General features: G+C 42.5%; 5 protein-coding genes across 5 annotated transcripts; 1 reads left to right on the forward strand and 4 right to left on the reverse strand.

The window, feature by feature from the left end:
* Positions 1 to 35: 35 nt before the first annotated feature.
* BCR41DRAFT_338469 (hypothetical protein) lies at positions 36 to 2,998 on the forward strand. The gene is made up of 4 exons (XM_022022117.1): positions 36 to 514; positions 1,069 to 1,284; positions 1,377 to 2,000; positions 2,131 to 2,998. Exons 1-4 carry the CDS (start codon positions 430 to 432, stop codon positions 2,919 to 2,921), a joined length of 1,716 nt encoding a protein of 571 aa, XP_021879607.1. The 5' UTR covers positions 36 to 429; the 3' UTR covers positions 2,922 to 2,998.
* Positions 2,994 to 9,697, reverse strand: BCR41DRAFT_110660 (hypothetical protein). The gene is made up of 11 exons (XM_022019385.1): positions 8,911 to 9,697; positions 7,527 to 8,819; positions 6,877 to 7,408; positions 6,247 to 6,775; positions 5,507 to 6,103; positions 5,208 to 5,430; positions 4,653 to 5,118; positions 4,379 to 4,576; positions 4,155 to 4,282; positions 3,837 to 4,030; positions 2,994 to 3,753 (listed from the first exon to the last, which is right to left on the reverse strand). Exons 1-11 carry the CDS (start codon positions 9,658 to 9,660, stop codon positions 3,066 to 3,068), a joined length of 5,598 nt encoding a protein of 1,865 aa, XP_021879608.1. The 5' UTR covers positions 9,661 to 9,697; the 3' UTR covers positions 2,994 to 3,065.
* Positions 9,698 to 10,139: 442 nt separating this feature from the next.
* BCR41DRAFT_110703 (hypothetical protein) lies at positions 10,140 to 11,686 on the reverse strand. Its single transcript, XM_022019386.1, has 5 exons — positions 11,684 to 11,686; positions 11,222 to 11,595; positions 10,654 to 11,116; positions 10,516 to 10,568; positions 10,140 to 10,415 (listed from the first exon to the last, which is right to left on the reverse strand). Exons 2-5 carry the CDS (start codon positions 11,364 to 11,366, stop codon positions 10,327 to 10,329), a joined length of 750 nt encoding a protein of 249 aa, XP_021879609.1. The 5' UTR covers positions 11,367 to 11,595; positions 11,684 to 11,686; the 3' UTR covers positions 10,140 to 10,326.
* A 554-nt stretch (positions 11,687 to 12,240) lies between these two features.
* Positions 12,241 to 14,136, reverse strand: BCR41DRAFT_110740 (hypothetical protein). Its single transcript, XM_022019387.1, has 4 exons — positions 14,000 to 14,136; positions 13,837 to 13,911; positions 13,375 to 13,728; positions 12,241 to 13,278 (listed from the first exon to the last, which is right to left on the reverse strand). Exons 1-4 carry the CDS (start codon positions 14,037 to 14,039, stop codon positions 12,479 to 12,481), a joined length of 1,269 nt encoding a protein of 422 aa, XP_021879610.1. The 5' UTR covers positions 14,040 to 14,136; the 3' UTR covers positions 12,241 to 12,478.
* A 130-nt stretch (positions 14,137 to 14,266) lies between these two features.
* Positions 14,267 to 18,473, reverse strand: BCR41DRAFT_356992 (hypothetical protein). Its single transcript, XM_022024778.1, has 11 exons — positions 18,214 to 18,473; positions 17,927 to 18,061; positions 17,437 to 17,840; positions 17,024 to 17,318; positions 16,710 to 16,921; positions 16,330 to 16,617; positions 16,040 to 16,193; positions 15,804 to 15,943; positions 15,542 to 15,710; positions 15,096 to 15,418; positions 14,267 to 14,989 (listed from the first exon to the last, which is right to left on the reverse strand). Exons 1-11 carry the CDS (start codon positions 18,257 to 18,259, stop codon positions 14,318 to 14,320), a joined length of 2,838 nt encoding a protein of 945 aa, XP_021879611.1. The 5' UTR covers positions 18,260 to 18,473; the 3' UTR covers positions 14,267 to 14,317.
* Positions 18,474 to 18,912: the final 439 nt, after the last annotated feature.

Here is an 18,912-nt window from a genome sequence, read left to right on the forward strand (position 1 = left end):
GCTCTTTTTTTTATTCCCATCCTCCTTTTGCCAATCTGAAGCCTAGACTAAATGGGTTGGATCCAAAGAACAATTTATTTGAGTAATCAAACTCTTCCTCTCTCCTTTCATCTCTCTTTCCTTTGTTCTCAACGACCCCTCTTTCTTTCCTCTCTCACCTCCTCACTTCCTCTCTTCTCACTTCCTCACTTCCTCACTTCCTCACTTCCTCACTTCCTCTCCTTTCGCCCTTCCTATCTCACCAAGACATCGGTGCCATATACTTTAATCATATCATACTCTTTTCCCCTACCTACTCATACATACCCCGCATCAATCCTCATTCACAATCCATTGATCTCCATTAACCTCTCTCACCTTTCTTAGGGAGAGTCTTGTTAATATACTTATTCCACCGCCATTCATCAGTATCCTCCTCTAAAAACAAAAATGATTCGGGTTTTCTCCAAGATTGCCACGATGGCAAGCTTGGCCCTCGTTCTGATGAAATCCACTACCGAGGCTCTTGGGTCTTGTAAGTTCTCTTTACCTTTATTTCTATCCAACCTGATGAAGATTCCTTCCAATGTTACAATATCCCTTCACCTTTTGTTATTTTATGCCCTTGGTAACTTTCGCACGTCTGTTTTTTCTTCTTTTGGTGCACCAAAGATATAAAAATTATCCGCAAATGGAAGCCGTTTGGACACAAAGGAGGAAAGAGCAATGAACACACATGCATGTGTATTTGTTTTTCCTTTGTTCCACGGGAAATGAGCTGATTCTTGTTGTCATTTTCATATGAGATGAATGCCCTGCAGGAGCCCTTTTTCCATACTACCACTTTCCCACTTTCCACTTTTGCTCTTTCGCTCTTTTTTTTTTTTTTTTTTTTTTTTTTTCCTCCACATGCCAAACAAGTAAAGTGTAAAGAGTAGAGACTATCTCTCTGCCCTCATTTTAGAGGGAAAAAAATTTGAAGACCCTGTGGACATATTTCTGGACGGACGACGGCAAAAGAGTTTCCTTTTTTTTTCAAAGTTCCTTTACTCATTCGGATTACTTTTTTTTATGTTGAAATGCATTTAGCCGCACCTTACACGGGGACTCTCTGCAAGAACTATGTCAATTATGAAGTTTGGCTCCCTCCCAATCACACTGTTGAATCGATCGAGAATGAAATTACTGCCATGGGCATACCTCAAGCCTCCGCTCTGTCACAAATTAACGAAGATTGCTATGAATCATTCATGGAATATGTCTGTTCTACGGCGTTCCCGCGGGTCGAACCCATTGTTGGACAAAGTAAATTTGGTGTTCATTTTTTGTTGGCTAACATGTCATATTCGGTTCTACCTATATTTACTAATTATTTTTTTTTTTATTATGAATAATAGACAATGTGTTCAATGTCAGGTTTGCATGTACTTCAACTTGTCAGACGGCAGTGACAAAATGCTCTCAACTCTTCACAGTCTTTCATAACGAAACCTTGATTCCTAAGTGTGACTCTCCCATTCCGGGCTCTTCAGTCTATCAACCCCCAAACGGTGTCGCATTTCAACCGGACGGTGCCTGCAATGTTGTTCATCCTTTAGAAAAAGGATCTGGACCTACAAATAGGACTGACTTGATCACGACATGTGACCCACCTTTTATTGTCGATCCAATGACGGGTCCAGGCGGTTCGACCGCAAACCAGATGTACTGTATGCATGGATGCTGTCTTCCATGCCCAGCTCAGTACCATCTTTACAGGGAAGGAGCATTGGAGACTGGATTTAAGATTACAAACACGATCCGTGCAGTGTCCATGGTCTTGGCATTCCTCTTGATGATGACCTACCTTTGTCTGGATGATAAACGATCCCATCCAAGTGCCTTGATCTTGTTCTTCTCCATCGGTGTCTTCTTGTTCTCGGTCGTCATCCTTTTCCCTTTGTTCGATACTCATGGCATGCAATGTGCTGATGCAATCAATCCTAGTACCCAACAAAACAATCTCAGATGTGCTATTCAAGGTAAGGAAACAATGTCAATAATAAAACAGTGACATGAAGGGAAAAAAGTAAAATAAATAAGTTTCTTTATTTCTTATTGCTGCTGTTTTGACAGATTAACTAATATTTTATACTTTAATCTGGCACATAGGAGCGATATTGATCTTTGCTTCGGTTGCTACCTGTGCTTGGTGTACGGCCTTGATTTTGAACTTGCATTTGCATACAGTTTGGAACTCTGCCTGGTTTGCTCGGAAATACTGGCTCTTGCATATTGTCTGCTGGGGATTTGCCATTGCTGTCACTGTTGTAGCGCTCGTCTTGGGAGAAGTCAAATGGGAATATGCAACTCTGTGCTTAGTTTCCCAGGATAGAGCTTCAGAGATCTTCTTCTACCCTCTGGCCGTCATGATCTTCCCTGCATTCTTGGTTCATGTCTTGACCTTTATTCATATTGCTCGAATCACCATCTTGTCTGGTGAAGACTCTGAAACCATGTCCCGATCTACATTATCGGCTGGTGCAGCTGCTATGATCTCCCATCGTCGTCATGTCATAATGGCGATCCGTATCCAATGGAGAGCAGCCTTAATGGCCATTTGTGCTATCGTCAGTGTGATGCTATATTGGCTCTTTTATTTTATTCAGCTTCGAAAGATCAATCCCTTGGCTTTGCAGAGCCATGTTCTTGAATTTGTGTTTTGTCTCCGGACGGGTAATCCACATGATTCCTGTGCAGATGTATTGGCGCCTCACTTGCCTCCTTATGGTCTCATGATTGCTGCAGAATCTGTCGTTTCCTCAGTCGGAACCGTCATCTTCATTGTCTTCTTCAAGCCGGCTCTTGTTATAGAATGGGGTGAAAAGTTTTCGTCTTTGGGGTACTTGCTCTCAGGGAAGGGCAAACAAAAGAAAGAGCAAGAACAGTTCTTCGTCATTTAAAGCATAATTATACATATATATACTTAAATACTTCATACAATAATAATTTTTTTAAAAAAAATTCATGTGTAAAAAGCATTAATAAACTCTTTGCTAGAGCGAATGAATATAATATGTGCACACGTATGTTTTTATTATTATTATTTAAAGGTATGCACTCCATCCGATATACATCTTTGAAAGGTTTTCTGCGTTTGTTGCCGTTTGAATCAACTCTTCCACCTGACCCTGTACAGATAGCACATATGCATTCAAACTTTCGGTTCCATTGAGCTTACGCTTGATCACTGCAAGAATCGTCTGTGCCTTTTCATTCTGTTGTAGGTCTGCTGCTGCTTCAGCCGCCGCAGCCGCAGCCGCAGCCGCATCTGCTTTAGCTTTTTGTTCGTTCCTAGTTCGAAGACGTGCACGCGTTTCTTCTGCAACACCCGGTACTGCTCCATCTCCTCCTCCTAATCCATCATTCAAAGCTCCCGGTACAGCACCACCATCACCAGCCACATTCTGCCTAGGATCCAATTGAATTTGCTGGCCTCGACGTTTACTCTTGGCCCACTCCACCAGCGGATCATGTAAAAAACCCTCAAGCACAGACACAAGGGACTCCATGTTGTCTCGAAAGACCGATAGCGTTTGCTCACATGCTAAGCGGTACACCCCTTCATATCCTGCTAGCCCCATTGCATCTACCATGTTTTGAGTAAGTCTGAAGGGAACCCTTTCTGGCTTGGGGAAAGTTTTGCCTTGTTCAAACAGGCAGTTGAAATCTACGTGTACGATATCACCATTACGATGATCAAATAACAAGTTTTCTCCATGCCTATCACCAAGACTGATGAAGCGAAAATATATTAGGGTTCATTTGAAGAAGAACAAAAGTAATAAAAAAGATTGAAGCAAGGGACCATCAATTACCCCATGACATGTCCAGCCATTGACATGACCGCAGTCGTTCTCGTGTATCGAAGTCTTGTCTCAAACCAAGCAGTAGGTTCTTTCGAGATATCCAAAAGCCATTGATGAAAAACTGGCGGGAATTTGGGAAGCAAATCCTTGACGAACATCCTTACATGATCCTCGTGATCTAAAATTCGTTTGATCTCAGGGAGCTATCATGTAAACATGCGTTATTGTACAGGTCATGCAGGGTTAGGAAGGAAAAAAAAAAAAAAAAAAACTTGATAAACTACATTTGCTAACTCCCATATTGATACTTTTTAAAGCTCTTCTTACCGAGGGCATAGAAATGTTGTTCATTTTATATTGCTTTTGCATAATATGTCGGAATGGGATTGTATTGTGCACCCATTCAATAAGTCCACATTCTTCGTTCAAGGGAATCACAGAATAAGTACGGATATCTAAATAACATGCAAATAAAAAAATCGTTTTTCAGCAAATGTGCAGCGGACTAAAACTAAAGGATAATGCTGCAATACAACCAAAGATATACATACATAGGTTTTTGCGGTTTGCTCCACGGTTGCGTTGGAGTAGCATGTTAACCAAACCGTTAAACTCCATCACCTTGGCATCCTTTCTCAAGTCATCCTTAGGCTTGCATAAGAATGTGTACCGTACTCCATCGCTACCAACAATTGTTATCTTTCGTGGCCGTTGCAGTGATGACATGACCTCAACCTCGTCCAAGAACCCTAATTATATTAAAATAAAACATCTCAATAATAGTAGCAAATAAGAAGCTATTTCAAAGAATAAAATGCTACCTACGATTAATTTTCGGTAGGTTGGATTTGAATGATTGATGCGATGCCATAGTGGCGCTCGATTCCGGGATTGAGGGCCACATTGTTGCCTGACACGGGACCGTCAAGTTGTAGTTCTCTCCCAGTTGCGTATAGACTTTCGGGAAATTCTTCTGTAGGCTCAGTTTGTCGACCTTGTCAGGCACTGCTGCCATACACAATGTAATCAGATTGTCACAGAGATCCAAAGCTTCTTTGATCTGACCCATCACAGATGACCCGATTAACGGCTGAAATTGAATGCTATCTAATATTTTGTTACACACTCGTTTCCTTTCGTGTACGATAGAGCGTGATACTGACACCATTTGCCAAATAGCTTGATGAGGGAAAGCTAGAACTACATTCGCAATAATATGCTGAAGGACCGCAAAGGCATCTGTGTTCTTGTGAAACATGCGGGAAATGATTTGTGGAAAAGCCGAAAGGAACTATTACAAAAATGAACAAAATGTCAGTGCTTGGTTATGCCTATCGAGCTTTACTGGCTATCATTATCACTAAATGGTTTTCATCTTACCATATACTCTGGAAGCATCCCTGACAGGTTTTGCATGAGTTTGTTGACATTCTGAAACTCCGTAGCGGCACTCGCCTGCAATACAGGACTGGTTGCTGGTCGCCCTTGTGCTAACTGGCCTAGCTCCAACCAAAATGTCAAAAGCCTTGGTAGCGCCTGAAAGAGGTATTTGGGACCGAGAGTCAAAGCTTTACCATAAAGTCTGCAGGCGTTTGTCATATGTCTAGATAAATGAATCCAACTTGAATTTAGTCCTGACCAAAAATAATTATCCACTAGACTGCTCCCAAAAGACTTACGTGAATGTTGGTATTCGATTCTTGTATCGCTTCGAATTTTCGTACAACTTTAGGAAATACTGACCAGCAAAGTAATAGCCTTTTTCCCAACGATCTGCCTCAACAGTTGCCTGTCGATACCCCTCCAGGATTTCATTTGGGCTAACCAAATTACCTCTGTCCATCCACCGTGTACGCAAGAGATGAGCTTTTGCCCGAATGTATCCTGTATCATTGGTATTGACAACATGGTCGTAGACACGCATAAGCTCTGTATTAAACGACGGTGCGCGATGCACGCTATTAGAAGCTTGTCTGAGCCGAGTAGAGGATAACGCCCTCGTCCCAGAGCTTTGTAAAGCGCTGGCCCCAGGCATTGTGCGACTGAGAGTCAAATCAATAGTTTTAATGGCTTGGCGCTCATTGTTGTGAATAAATTCGTATTTCGCTCGCTCAATTGTAGCGGATCGATTCTTCAGGCTCTCTGCATTGAGCATGGCAGCATAAGAGGCCTGACCATGACCATACTTGCGAGCCATCCGTGCAGACTGCAACCAAAGCTCTCCGCACGAAGCATTGAGGAATGACAGCTCCTCATGACTTATCGTATCCGGAATACTTGGCATGAGGCAAATATACACATATAAAAAAAAAATGAGACGAGTGAGGGTATGATTAATGTTAATGGAATTAATATACTACTGCATATCAAACATTAAATGCAATGATCGCTTTTGTTACTGCGCAGATAACTCTTGTACCAGATGGTGTAAAATGCAATGCGTCTAAGTGTAGACACTTGCTCGCGTAAGCGGAATGAAGGCGCCATAGATTCGAAGCGTACGTCAAGCGCGGGCTGATATTCACGCAAGCAATGTACAAAGGAGCTATTGATTTGATGGGGCTCAAGCATGACGTGGTCTGTTGCTATCTCGAATCGTTCATTCGCAATCTTGAATGCCTCTTCTAGTTCATGTAGCATATGAAGCCGCACAATATGCTCATATGCACGCTGGTAGGATTCCATGCTAGCAGCTGCTAAAGGTGCAATCATCATGCTCCTGACATGCTGTAAGTTTTTTTCAAAATCAGACACTCGATTTTCGCGCATATCTAACAGCAACTGTCCAAGTCCAACGTCAAAACTCGCATGAACAGAACGAGAAAGTGCTGCTTCAAGTGAATCCCAATTTTGCACCTTCCATGCTGACGAAACCCGCCATTCTGTAAGTTGCTGCTCCCAATCTGGATTGTCTTTTATGTCGCCTTCCACGGTAGATAACAGAGTGTCTATTTTCAAGGGGGAGAAGAGCGAGAGGCCATCATCAGTGTCACTGAAACTATTAGATAATCATTTAAATACACAGTGATTACGTTGATAAAAAACTTACTATAGTGTCCAAGGTTCTCCAGGCACTTGTAAAGACCAGCATGATTCTCAAATTTCTCCGGTTCTTCTTGTATACCAAGCTCATAGTACGATTGCGCTTCACTCCATCGCCCTGCACTTTCACATTGAAGTAGGTTTTGTGTTCGAGTGCCACTAGTAATCATGGTGGATATGCCCTCCATACCATCAGGCTCTTCCATATGTACATAAATTTCCTGATACTTCTCATACATCGTCTGGACATCAGATTCAATGATTCCACGATTCTGTCTTGTCTCGCGAACGTACTGTTCATAATGCAAGAGCGCCCGGGCATAGGCTTTTGCACGAAACGCTGCCATTGCAATTATATCATTTGAGATCGAGGTGAGCTGAGCCTGGACTACTTCAAGAGCCGCAATATCTTGTTGCCGCATTGAAAAGGGTTGGGGCACATCGGCTGTCGTGGTGTAGCGCATTACAGATGATTTTGCGCTTAGGTTCTTAGCAGTTTGGATCCACTTCACGATATGGTCGTAAAGAGCAAACACAGTCTGCAATGGCAATGGTAACAATAATAGAAAAGATCAGAAGTAAAATAGTGAATTTGAAGCACCAGTGGGCTATATGGCTTAAATGAAAAAAAAAAAAAAAAAAAAACAACTCCTTTACCTGTGATCCAAGCTGCCTAAGCTCTCCTGAATGTTGCTGAATGGCTCCATGGTTTTTATCCGCACCGTCCTGCCTCCAGCCATGACCATTTCCAAGTACGGTACCCATCTCACTAACAATCTCTTCCCTGTCTTTGTCGGAGCCATCGACTAGCACCGTAAGGACAAGGTGAGGTAGGATATACAAACAAGTGTTGGTGTCGTATGGAACAACATGCTTACATGCTTGGAAGATGTCCTTTGCATATCGGCTTGTCACCTTGCCAATTAGATCTAAAACCCATGTTGTGATCCAATCCTTGAATGTCTCCACTCGGGGATAGAGGGGACTTGGGTGTATTCTCTGGTAGGTTGATTCTGCTTTGGTATACTTGGCATCGATGAGTAGCTCCAGGACTTCTTGGACATGACGTGGAAAAGCTCTCCATCGGTCTCCTGGCGATTTTGCAGACGGCTGTCTTGCTGCATGCCCATGTGGCCTTGAAGGCTCGGCATTTAAAGCCCCTTTGGTGATGCCACAAAAGGCCAGTAGCGTCTGCAAGGTGTATGCCCAATGGGCCTCGGAATGAATATCGCCGATGGAGCGCGTCTTGCCTACTAGCTGTACCTCGATCATCTCACACACAAAGTTTTTTGCATCCTCTGGATCATGAAAGTTGACTAGTGCAGGCGGAGTCGGAATCATTCGCATTGCTGATAATTTGGCAGGATCGATAGCCCCAATGATACCCAAGCACTCGACACATCGGCGTGGCACTGGGGCGTCCGAGCCTCGAAACCTCCCGATCCCAGTGAGAAGTGCATGGATTAGCTCCCTAAGGACAGGATCAATTTGTGGCTCCTTGGTAGCGACTAACGACAATAACTCTTTCGTCCTGGACTTTAGGAATTGTGTTAGTTCAAGAAGAGCCTGTTCTGCTAGTTCTTCATTCTCATTACCAGAGCGCTTGATGAAGAGGCGAATCTGATGCTCAAAATCTCCATTTTCCTTAAGTGCCTGGATAAGATTATTCATCTCTAGAAATTCAGGGAGATTTGGAAGTGCACCCACTTCTGGGAGGATGTTCTGGAGACCATCTTGTTTGTGGAATACGAGATGCTCGAAAATTCTCAATATTACGCCCTTCTCCTTGGTGCTGGACTCACTATAGCGTTTGGTGAGTGTCTGAAAAATATGAGGAAGCATGACATCGAGCTGCTTGGCATCTACTAGGTTTACAATCCCATTAATAGCATGGAGTGCATGGATCCTCAGACCGCGAATATCTAAAGCGATGTTTAAAGGCGAGAATATCTAATATACAATCCCTTCTTTGTTGTTAGCGACATATTCCATCATTTTCTGACAGGCTTCCAACCCATGAACTCATATGATTTGGATTTACCTGCGACAAGACCGAGCTCTGGATCGGATTGAGCATATGCACTAAAAGGATCAGACTCCTAAGGGTTTTAGCCTTTGTTCTCAATGTCATAGTATTCATTCGGTCAAGAATAACGCTGTTGACTTCCGACATAATGGCAAGGACGTGACGCCGAAGGAATACCGCGAGAGAAGGTCGCTCGACAGCTTTCCCTTGAGCACCTAGCTTCATTCTTTTCCATGCATAACTCTCGACAATCTCAATCGTCGTTCTAGCTTTATCTCGCTTAGCTGCATCCTCATTACCAAGCTCAGCGCTTAGACAACATAAAAGTCCCTCTATCGATAGGGTTGTGAGCTCTACAATGTCTAGCGAGCGTGCTAAAGTGCCATCCATGTCGTCCTCAATCTGTATTATAAGCCCTCTCAAAAGCTCGATACAAGGCTGAAAGTTCTGTTCTTCCAGTTGTAAAAAGATGGCTGCCAAAATATGGTCAATTTGGCGAATGCATAATCCTCCCACTTTCTCATTAAGAGCAGCAGCTACTTTTTCAATGAGGCTTCCACTATTCAATAGAATCATTTTTGGGACAAGTTCCGATAAGTTTTGCTGCAGGAATCTTGTTGAACTGAGTCCAGTCCATGGGTAAAAAACTGATTCGAGCCAACCATCCTGTCCAGCCTCCAGCTTTTGGATAACGCAGGCACAAATGAATTCCATTTGGGGCTGAACGAGACGGAAGTTGGAAATCCCTCTGTCCTCAGCTATCATGGACAGCTATTAGGATGGCTCCATAAAGAAATGTCTTTGGTCAGTAAAAATAGTACCGTTTAGGCTTTGGAATATACATGGAGTTAACGCTACCTGGTCAAAGATAAAGCCTGCTCGGATGAATATGCTTTCTGCAAAAGCCTGGTCGATTAATTTGATGACTAGCATATGATAGGTAGCATGGTCCTCAGGAAGGTGACGAAGAATACGCCGCGAGAGTTGAAGCGGCCATGCTCCCGTTTGGCCACGAGACAATGAAATAAATCCCCTTGCAATTACCTCGTAAATACGCGTCAAGCTCTCATCGAAATTTGTCTGCCCTAGAGGATCATTCGCAAGAGCTACACCTGCTTTCATAGCTAAGCGCTCAACAACATCACTAACAAAAAAAAAGTCGGACCATAATGAATTTTTAGAACAACCATATTAAATTAGCAATGATCACTTGAAGTTGGCTTGGCTCTTACGCTGCAGCGCGGCTGATGGTATTATTTCCGTCGCACAATTGGTTTAACAAGTATTTGCCAAAGTCAAATGACCTCAGATCAAGAGGTTTCTGTTCTTCGTCAACAAAGTCAAGGTGACTGAACACGCGAGAGAGCCCTTGGAGGAGCGCCAGTCGAGACTCCATAGTAATTGACGTAGGGATCAGTCGCTTGAAAGGGTTCAGAAATTTGATCTCAAGACGTTCTGTCTTTGATACAGCATCAGGGCAGCAAACAACTCCTTCAGTAGATGAATCACAATCGGGACAGCTCCATTGTTGAATAAACATTGAAGAGGGAGGATCATATGTGAATTTGGATCCAGCACTATTGTGAACATTGGCGAACCCGCAAGATATCATTCCCATACAATAAGAAAGAGCTCTTTTAGTCTCTTCGGCCTCTTCATCTAGATTTAATGAACTAAATATGCAAAAGAAAAATATATTAACAATCTAAATATATTCCATCTTCGTTAGAAAACTGCCAGTAACGAGCCAAGTCGCACCTGATAGCGCATTCTACAGTAGATCTTGCCTCGGGGCAGTGAGTACTTAGTACTATCAGAGCGTCGAGCGCCGCAGTCTTTAATTCGAAGGATAGCCTTTGAGCTTCATCGCGGGACTGGCTATTGCTCTCTTTTCCCTTGAAAGTGTTTAGAATAGCATGGCCTCGCCAGATCTCGAGCTCGGGACAGTGAGGGAGCGTCGACATGACTCTTAAAGCTTTTGGCTTTTGAGACTGAAAGCTCTGGCAGGATTGAAGCATTTCCGAGTTGCCTTGAAGACGAGTAAGGACTTCGTGGCCTTCCTGAACCCCACAAATTGCCTTCACCAGTTGCTGTTCACCTAACATCCCGTCAATGTCCATGGTATCATTTGTACGTATCCAGAGTTCAGGTTTTGCAAGATCTGGGAACCATGGCCCAGAAGCCAAACAGATGAGTAGCAACCTCATTTCGTTCCTAAGAGCTGATGAATTGCAAAAAGAGCGATAAATAAGGAGTGGCATTAGTATTATAAGAAACAGAAGAAGGTAAGCATTTAAAATATCATATGGATACTAGATATGCTTACATATCATTGACAGTGGTGCTATGAGGTCTAGCATCAATGGATACGATGACTCAAGATATGCATCGTTTAAGGCTGCATTCTGCGGTATTCGCGTCAAGCAGAGAACAGTTAGAGTTTGGAGAAAATGCTGATCCTTAGAAGTCATCCTTGGGGAATACAATATTATTAGTATTGATATACCAGAGGTAACTATGACTTACCTGCATACCAGGGCTAAGTGACCATGTAATATAATTCCTCCCAATCTTTTCCACAAGGGCAACAAGTTGTTCGACATCCTTTCCTTCTTCTATAGATCCTTTCTTAAGGGTAAACATCGCCCAGACTTGAACGATAGTAGCACAAGATTTAAGGTCATCAACAGTGAGAGGAGGCTATAATAGATTGTTAAAATGGCAAAAAACATAAGCGTTACTGATATTACTTAGTACTCTTGCAGATATCCCTGACTTAGTTTTGTACCTGGATTCCACGTGATCCTTGACTTGTCGTTTGGCTAAATGTTGGAGTGTTGACAAGCATCTTCAGCATTCCAAGCAGCTGTGTTGAAGGTGAACGCCGCGGCAAAACTTCACTAGGCTGATACATGCGTTTGTATGGCCTTTGTGAAGGCTGAGAGTATGAGACTATACTAGAGCAGAGACTTGATTCGATTGACAGCAAGTCAGGAGGACTATCCCTCTTTAAACGTTTGCCCTTCATATCCAGATTCCTATGATGAGATTTGGGTGTAATACCAGCAACAGCAGCAGAAATAAGATATGTAGATCAAAAAAAAAAAAAAATGAGCTGCAGAGAAATCTCTCATTAACAGGCATAGACCTAAAATATACGGCAATCGATACACCTAGATCAATTGAGATCCATACCCATTTTGCATCTGGTCTTGATCAAACTCATCAGTGGATCTCTTTGCGGACGACGCGAGTTCACGTGCAAACGTAACAGGTGTTTTGGGACCGGTTCCTGTATAATTGTCATTCCAAACATCAGATCCACGTACATCTCTCCAGTACTCCAGAGCCGAGAAGATAACTCGGACTAATATGTCTAATTCCAAATGCTGAAAATGCTTTAAAATGTAATCAACTGCTCCCAACGGGTCACTAAATGCACCTGATGGTATCAATCTATGTAACAGTAAGAAGAGTACTCGCTATGGCAGCAGTCAGGCAATAAGGTCAGACATTTGGCCATTTATTTTATTCAAACTTAATGTTTTTGTTAGCTTATATTTATTTTGCTAACAATCGTTCCTCAACTTACCTGCACCCTCACGCCGCTTGCATCCTCACTTAACAAAAGTAGCTGATCAGAAAAGAGTAGATTAACCGCCAGCGGCCGTATTTCTTGAATGTTGCCTGTATCTGGAAATAATTCAAATGCACGACTTAGAACTTCAGTCAAGCTCTTGGCAAGAAGATCCTCAAGCGCTGCCATCGCTGGTAATTCCTTCCGACAGTCCTTGTAATTAATAGCTCGTGGTTCTAAATCCTTGGTGAGCGAAGCATCGCCTTCAACCTTGACCTTTAATGTCTGTTGTCGATTGACAATCCCTATTTTCCATTCATTACATCGATCCGCAACTGTTGTGACATGATGATGTAAAATGACCATAAGAGACCTCGCTAAAGATGGAACCAAGCGTGAATCTATATTTATGAGTTGAATTGTTTGAAGAACGCAATGGCTGCACACTTGGTATAACTGCATAATTGGTGCAGAGCCCATGGTTAATGTGCGATGACCATTCAGATCTTTCTGTGCAATAAACCCATTTGGAAGAAAAGTCTCAAGAAGGAGACGGACGACTGCCAGCAGCTCCATCTTTAAGTCTTCATCAGCTTTGTTTATCGGCCAGCCAGTTGAGTCACTTTTAGGGCTGACGAAAGAGATCAGATAGCATATGACTGTAATAGCGTCGTCTAGGCTCCCGAGCCGTAACGTCATCCACGTTGGGTCAGACTCCTGGCAAGGCAAGCGTCTGAAAGTCGACATTTTGATGGGACAATCGCACGGGAAAACCACGTCTTTCTGCCTTACAAATGCACATATCTCTAAAAATGAACGTAGTGAAATGATTTATATTCAGCTAGTTTTCAGCTTAGCAACTAAGGTGCATATCAAAATAAAACTTTGTATTTCGCATTTACCAAGTACAATCCCAAATATTGCTCTATCAAATGCACGTATTCTGGGGGGTATGCTCGGCACTGTTACAAACATACTACCTTCCTCTGACATGGACAAAGAATTCCTGATCACTTGTAGGCCCCTAATAACGAAATCACGATGAATTCCTGCCAGTGACGGGACGGCGAGAAGGGGTATTAAGTTCGCGAGAATTAGCCATTCTAATCTCTGTCGTGGTTTGTCCAAAAGAGACAAAGGCACTGGATGTTTATCTAAAGCAAATGCTTTGCGCGCATCTTCGTCCGATGCAATGTTGATCATAGAGCGGAGAGACTCCGTTATTGTCTTCAGCGCTTCTGGGCCAGTTTGCATGCCTGGAAAAGAAAAATTCCAAAAAAAATAAATAAATAAATAAATAAAGAATAAGTATCAAATAGCATAATAAGAATGCACAAGCATTTCTTCTAAGACATTGCTGTTACCATTGAGCATTGCAGCCAAAATAGGCCCCACGCCTCTTTGGGCATCCTCGCATAACAACTGCAACCCGGCATGGACTATTGGGATTGAAATTTGAGCCTCCATGTCATTGTGCGCCACAACATTTATATCCCCATGCATTTATCTCAAATCTATGAAACATACTATTGCCCGAGTTATCGGTTGAATGTCTGGCTGTAGACATGATGGTGCCTTTATTGCGTCCTTTTAATGCCCAGGACGGTACGATCGAGGGTCGATGTAGGCGAAATGTCCGTAGGTCCGTAATGCAATGTTACTTGTGAACCAGGTTTAAAATGACCCTTCAGTGACTGTCTTTTATATATACCATTAATTACGAGTTTTGCAATTGAGTTAATTATCATAATGATGATAATTACCCTATCAGTAGTTTGGAAGGAATGGAATTGACTTTCTTTTTATTCTTTGAAGGCCGCATTACTCTTCTTTTTTGCCAAAAAATTATCCACCGGCTGCATAGTATGCAAAGCGTCCAGGAGCATTTGGATCACCAGGTAATCCTTCCACGGGCGGCTGCCGGTTGTTGCCTTGGTTGTTGTTGTTAAGGCCATGTCTATTGTTTAGGTTTTGGTTCTGGTTTTGGTTCTGGTTTTGGTTTGCAAACCTGAATTGTCGAATGTACATCAAGTATCCAATGACCATACATAGCCCAATAATCACTAATGACTCTACCAAATCGTCCTCAAATTCTCCATCGTCCTCTCCATTCAGCCTTTGTCGGTGCTGGTGATAAAATGGGTCTGTCTCATCATATTCATTAGCCTCGTCCCCAGGGCCTGTTTGCTTCAAATTCCTCCATTTGTCGATCCCATTTTCACTAATCTTGTCAAGATCCCAGCTCTCATCCGCTACTTTACCAGTGTTGTCACTTCTAGCTCGCGTATCTATAGCATCTTGAGCACGGTTATCAGATGTCCTTAATCCAGAGCCTGGGGACGAAGGTGACTTCCCACTGATTGACCAGAATGAGGAATCCGAGCCAGTATCTCCCCCTGTCAAGTAATTCCAAATGTATCGTACGTTTAATTTTGCAAGTGAAAGTGTTACTGGTAAGCTTGCCCCTGGGTTTGTCGTCAGTGATCTATCGTACCATCGCTTTGCGAGATGAAAATCCTATATTTCGTTATTATTAAAAAAAAAAAAATAATAATAAAAAAATGAGTTGATGTACCAAGGCTTCGGATAAAGATACTAAATAAGGTCGATCCCTTAACTTTACCTTTGCGACACCAACACCATTTTCGTGCATCCAGCCAAGGTTCCACATTGCCATTGCGGAATTCTCTAGATCGGCAGCGACCTGATAACAGGAAGTAGCTTTCTTAAAATCCACCTCAGTACCAATGCCAGTGTAATAGTAATCGCCCATTTTGACTCGTGCGTCCACATCACCCTGATTCGCAGACCTTGTCCAATAAACGAGTGCCATCTCCAATAGTCGCGATGGAGTACCTAGGCTTACGAGCGCAGATTCAGCAATTGCGGCGAGTGCGGTCCTTGAAGGCGATGTTAGCATATTCATATATCGAGATGTAGGGAGTTCTATTCAGACATAAATATAAGATAGTTAAAAAAAGCTAAGCATGATAACTCAGGAAACACAATGGGTACTCAGAGACTATAGACTGATTGGCCTAATGTGTGCAATAGAACTCCTCAACCTACCTCGATCAACGATCCAAGCAAAGTTCGACTGTCCAACCTCGATCCCACGCTCGGCAACCTGAAGGTAGCCAATAGCAGCATACTCAATATCACCAGTCTGATAGGCATCATACGAGTCTTGGAAAAGTCTGTCGCCCCAGTCCCCTCGCTCAGCGACATATTTGAAATACTATTGATTGGGTAAATACGGCAAGTATCAGACCCCTGAGAATAAGAGAGCGATTGACACAGCCATACCAAAACAATCCCTATTAACACTTACTCTAGCAGCTTCTTCGCATTTTTTGCTGACTCCCAAACCATAAAAATGCATTTCTCCCAGATGATACACAGCCTGGAAATTCTGTGCCTGTGCCGCCTCGAAAAAATAGTTAAATGCCTGAGTATGGTGCTTCGGGTCATCTGTATACGACAATCAAGAATAAGCAAGTGTTAGTCATTAAAAATCAATGCTTCCAACCACCATTCGTAAGCTTGGTAAAGGCAATAGAGACTTACTAAGGTAGATCAATCCCATATTAACCTGTGCATCTGGGTATTTGAGATCTGCTGCCTTCTTGAAGTACTTAATCGCCATCTCATGATCAACTGGAAGTCCCGCAGCACCTTTCATGTACATAGTTCCCAGCGCGTTGAGAGCTACTTGATTATCCTAATAATACGGAGAAAATGTCAATAATGCTTAAATCATACAAGCATAACCATCATCCCTTATGGAAGGAAAAAAAAAAAAAAAAAAAAAAAAAAAAAAAAAAAAGCATTAAAGTAAATGGATAAGACCATATTACCAACATGGCGCCTTTCTTAAACCAGTTGAGCGCCTGCTGCTCATCCACCTCGTATCCTTCGCCACGCCAATACATTTTCCCTAATAAGGCTGCAGTGATACCCGCCGTGATGATCATGTCTTCGATTTCTTTGGTCCTTGGCTCCTTAGACTCTAAAATACTGTTTGCTTTTCCATTGAAGAAAGCATCTGCTACACGCCTAAAATACATCCCCGCCTTTTGATAATCGCGAGGGATGGTGGTCGTAGCTCCTGCATTGCCAGTATAGAAAAGAATGCCAAGTTGATACTATTATACATAATAAAGGAGACATGTCAAAAAGATTGCAAACTGTAATATCGATTGCTGCCTAAATAAATAGAGCACCTTTTTTTCTGTACCTGTGCATTTCTGGCCTGAGCATTCTGACCTTCAGCAATAAAGCGATGAAACTCAATAAAGTCTTGAATATCGCTATTTATGTTGTTCTTTGATGGCTCCCCTGGCCCACTTGCTCCTGCGCCATAAGTGCCTCCTTCAGAATCGGTCAATCTGACTTTAATCGGAGGCATAGTCCGTCCCAGTGGGGGTCCACTCATATACATTGCATAAGCTAAATTTAAATATGGTGAAATATGAAATATTAAGATATAGAACATATTAAACAAGGCAATAGAGGGTAGCCTACGTGTATGTATTAACATAATAGCCATACCTTTATCCGCTGCCCGCTTATAGTAACTCACTGAGTCTTTACAGCTCTTTTTAGTCCCAATGCCTAACATGTACTTGTATCCAAGAGTTAATTCTGCAGCCGTGTTGTTACCCAAGGCGGCGAAAGTGGTGTAAAGGACAGCCTTGGCCTCGTTGCGCTCTACAATATTGCCAAGCCCAGTTGAATACATAAACCCAACCATTTGTTGTGCCGTTGCATTTCCAGACCGATCAGCCAGCGTCGCATAAATATCAAAAGCTTGAGATAGATCGCGCTTGGCCTTATAATACCCATGCTACATAACGTAAATACAGAAATATGTTGTAAGTGGTTTCTTTATGAGTTATTAAAAATATGAATGTATGTCGTCCACTTTTTTAAAAAAAGTCCAAAAAATCTATTTGCTCACTTACAAAGAAAATATTGCCTAGAGTCCAAAGGGCGTCGTCATTATCATACTCATATCCAGCCTTTTGTAGCATCTCCATTGCCATTGCGATCGTCGGGTCCCTATGCCGCTGAACGATCGGTGCATTTGCCTTTGCGTTAGAATCCTGCTGTGTTCTTTTTCCCTTCTCCATTGATGAAGATGAAGATGTAGTAGAACTATCTTCAGGGGCTGCAGCCGGTTTGAAAAATGACACGAATCCTTGTGTAACCAACCGTAATGCTGTTGGGAGAATCCCTTTTTGTTTTTGCAATTCATTCGATAAAAAGGTCCTGGCAAGCGACGACTGCTGCTTGACAAACATACGCTGATTAATCTTGATGGGAGACGACTCCAGAAGTTGGATAGCTTCTCGATACAGTTTTTTGCCTATAGTGAATAATAACCGTTGACCATTAATCCTACGGTAGTAGCCAATGTAAACCACCGTCAAATAGTTTAAGCAGTGATTGTACCTGTCTCAAGTCTGTCCTGAGAATCTGCATAGTCCTGAAATTTTTCAACACCAAGATCCAATTGCTGAATTCCAGAGTCAACTCCATCTTGAATAGGACTGTTGGCACTCACAACCAGAGTGATAGCCATCAGGACTGTGAACATTAAATAAAATAAATAAGTAAATTACTACTGTCCACGGTTTGTATTGTCTGATTTCTGTCTAGCAACTTCAAACAGAGATTCATAGGCAGTAGACAGTGGCAGCTTTGATACACAAATGCAGCTAGAATGCCGAGCCATTTACCCGTAAAGCCTAAGAGTGCTCGCTTCCGAGCAATCTTTCGTGTCATTTAGCCAACCACTTGCTCTTGTCGTAATGTTGTAACGTTGAGTAGTCTACGTTGCACTGCTTTTGTTGCTTGGGCCTATTCAAATATCCGATGGGAGGAGTTGAGTGGGGTAACGTTGAAAAAGTGATAGCTCAGAGCTTAGCTGTGATGCGAAAGGTAAAATAATGATTGTTATTTTCGCAAAGCTGATTGACCCACCCATTGAATGAGCAACATATTACAATTCTGCGGTGGCACTCTCGTATTCGCTGACATCGGTTATTCGTAAATGTGACTGTGTTACTGATTCAGTTTCCAATCAAAGTCGGCTTGCGCCCAAATTTTCATTCTGCCTCACCTTGAATACATCGATATCATATATTTATTTATCGTAGGATATCCTATGCTAAGTATCCTTCTAGGCATGTTCGGCCTCATTCTAGTTTAACATTTGGTCACCATGCCTGGAGCATTCAATGCATCTGCATGCGAATTTAGACGTCCAGAGCGCTCCTGCTCGAGACATGGGGGAGGCTTGAGCACAGTCCAATAAGACGCATTGGCGTTCTACTTCAATATTATACTAATACAATCATGGGAATTTAGTTAGAAAATTGGCACCGTGATATGTCTGTATGCTGGCATCAACACGTTCACTGCTGCTCGAAGGAGAT

The sequence above is a fragment of the Lobosporangium transversale genome (genome assembly GCF_002105155.1).
Source record: "Lobosporangium transversale strain NRRL 3116 chromosome Unknown BCR41scaffold_28, whole genome shotgun sequence".
NCBI classification, from domain to species: domain Eukaryota; kingdom Fungi; phylum Mortierellomycota; class Mortierellomycetes; order Mortierellales; family Mortierellaceae; genus Lobosporangium; species Lobosporangium transversale.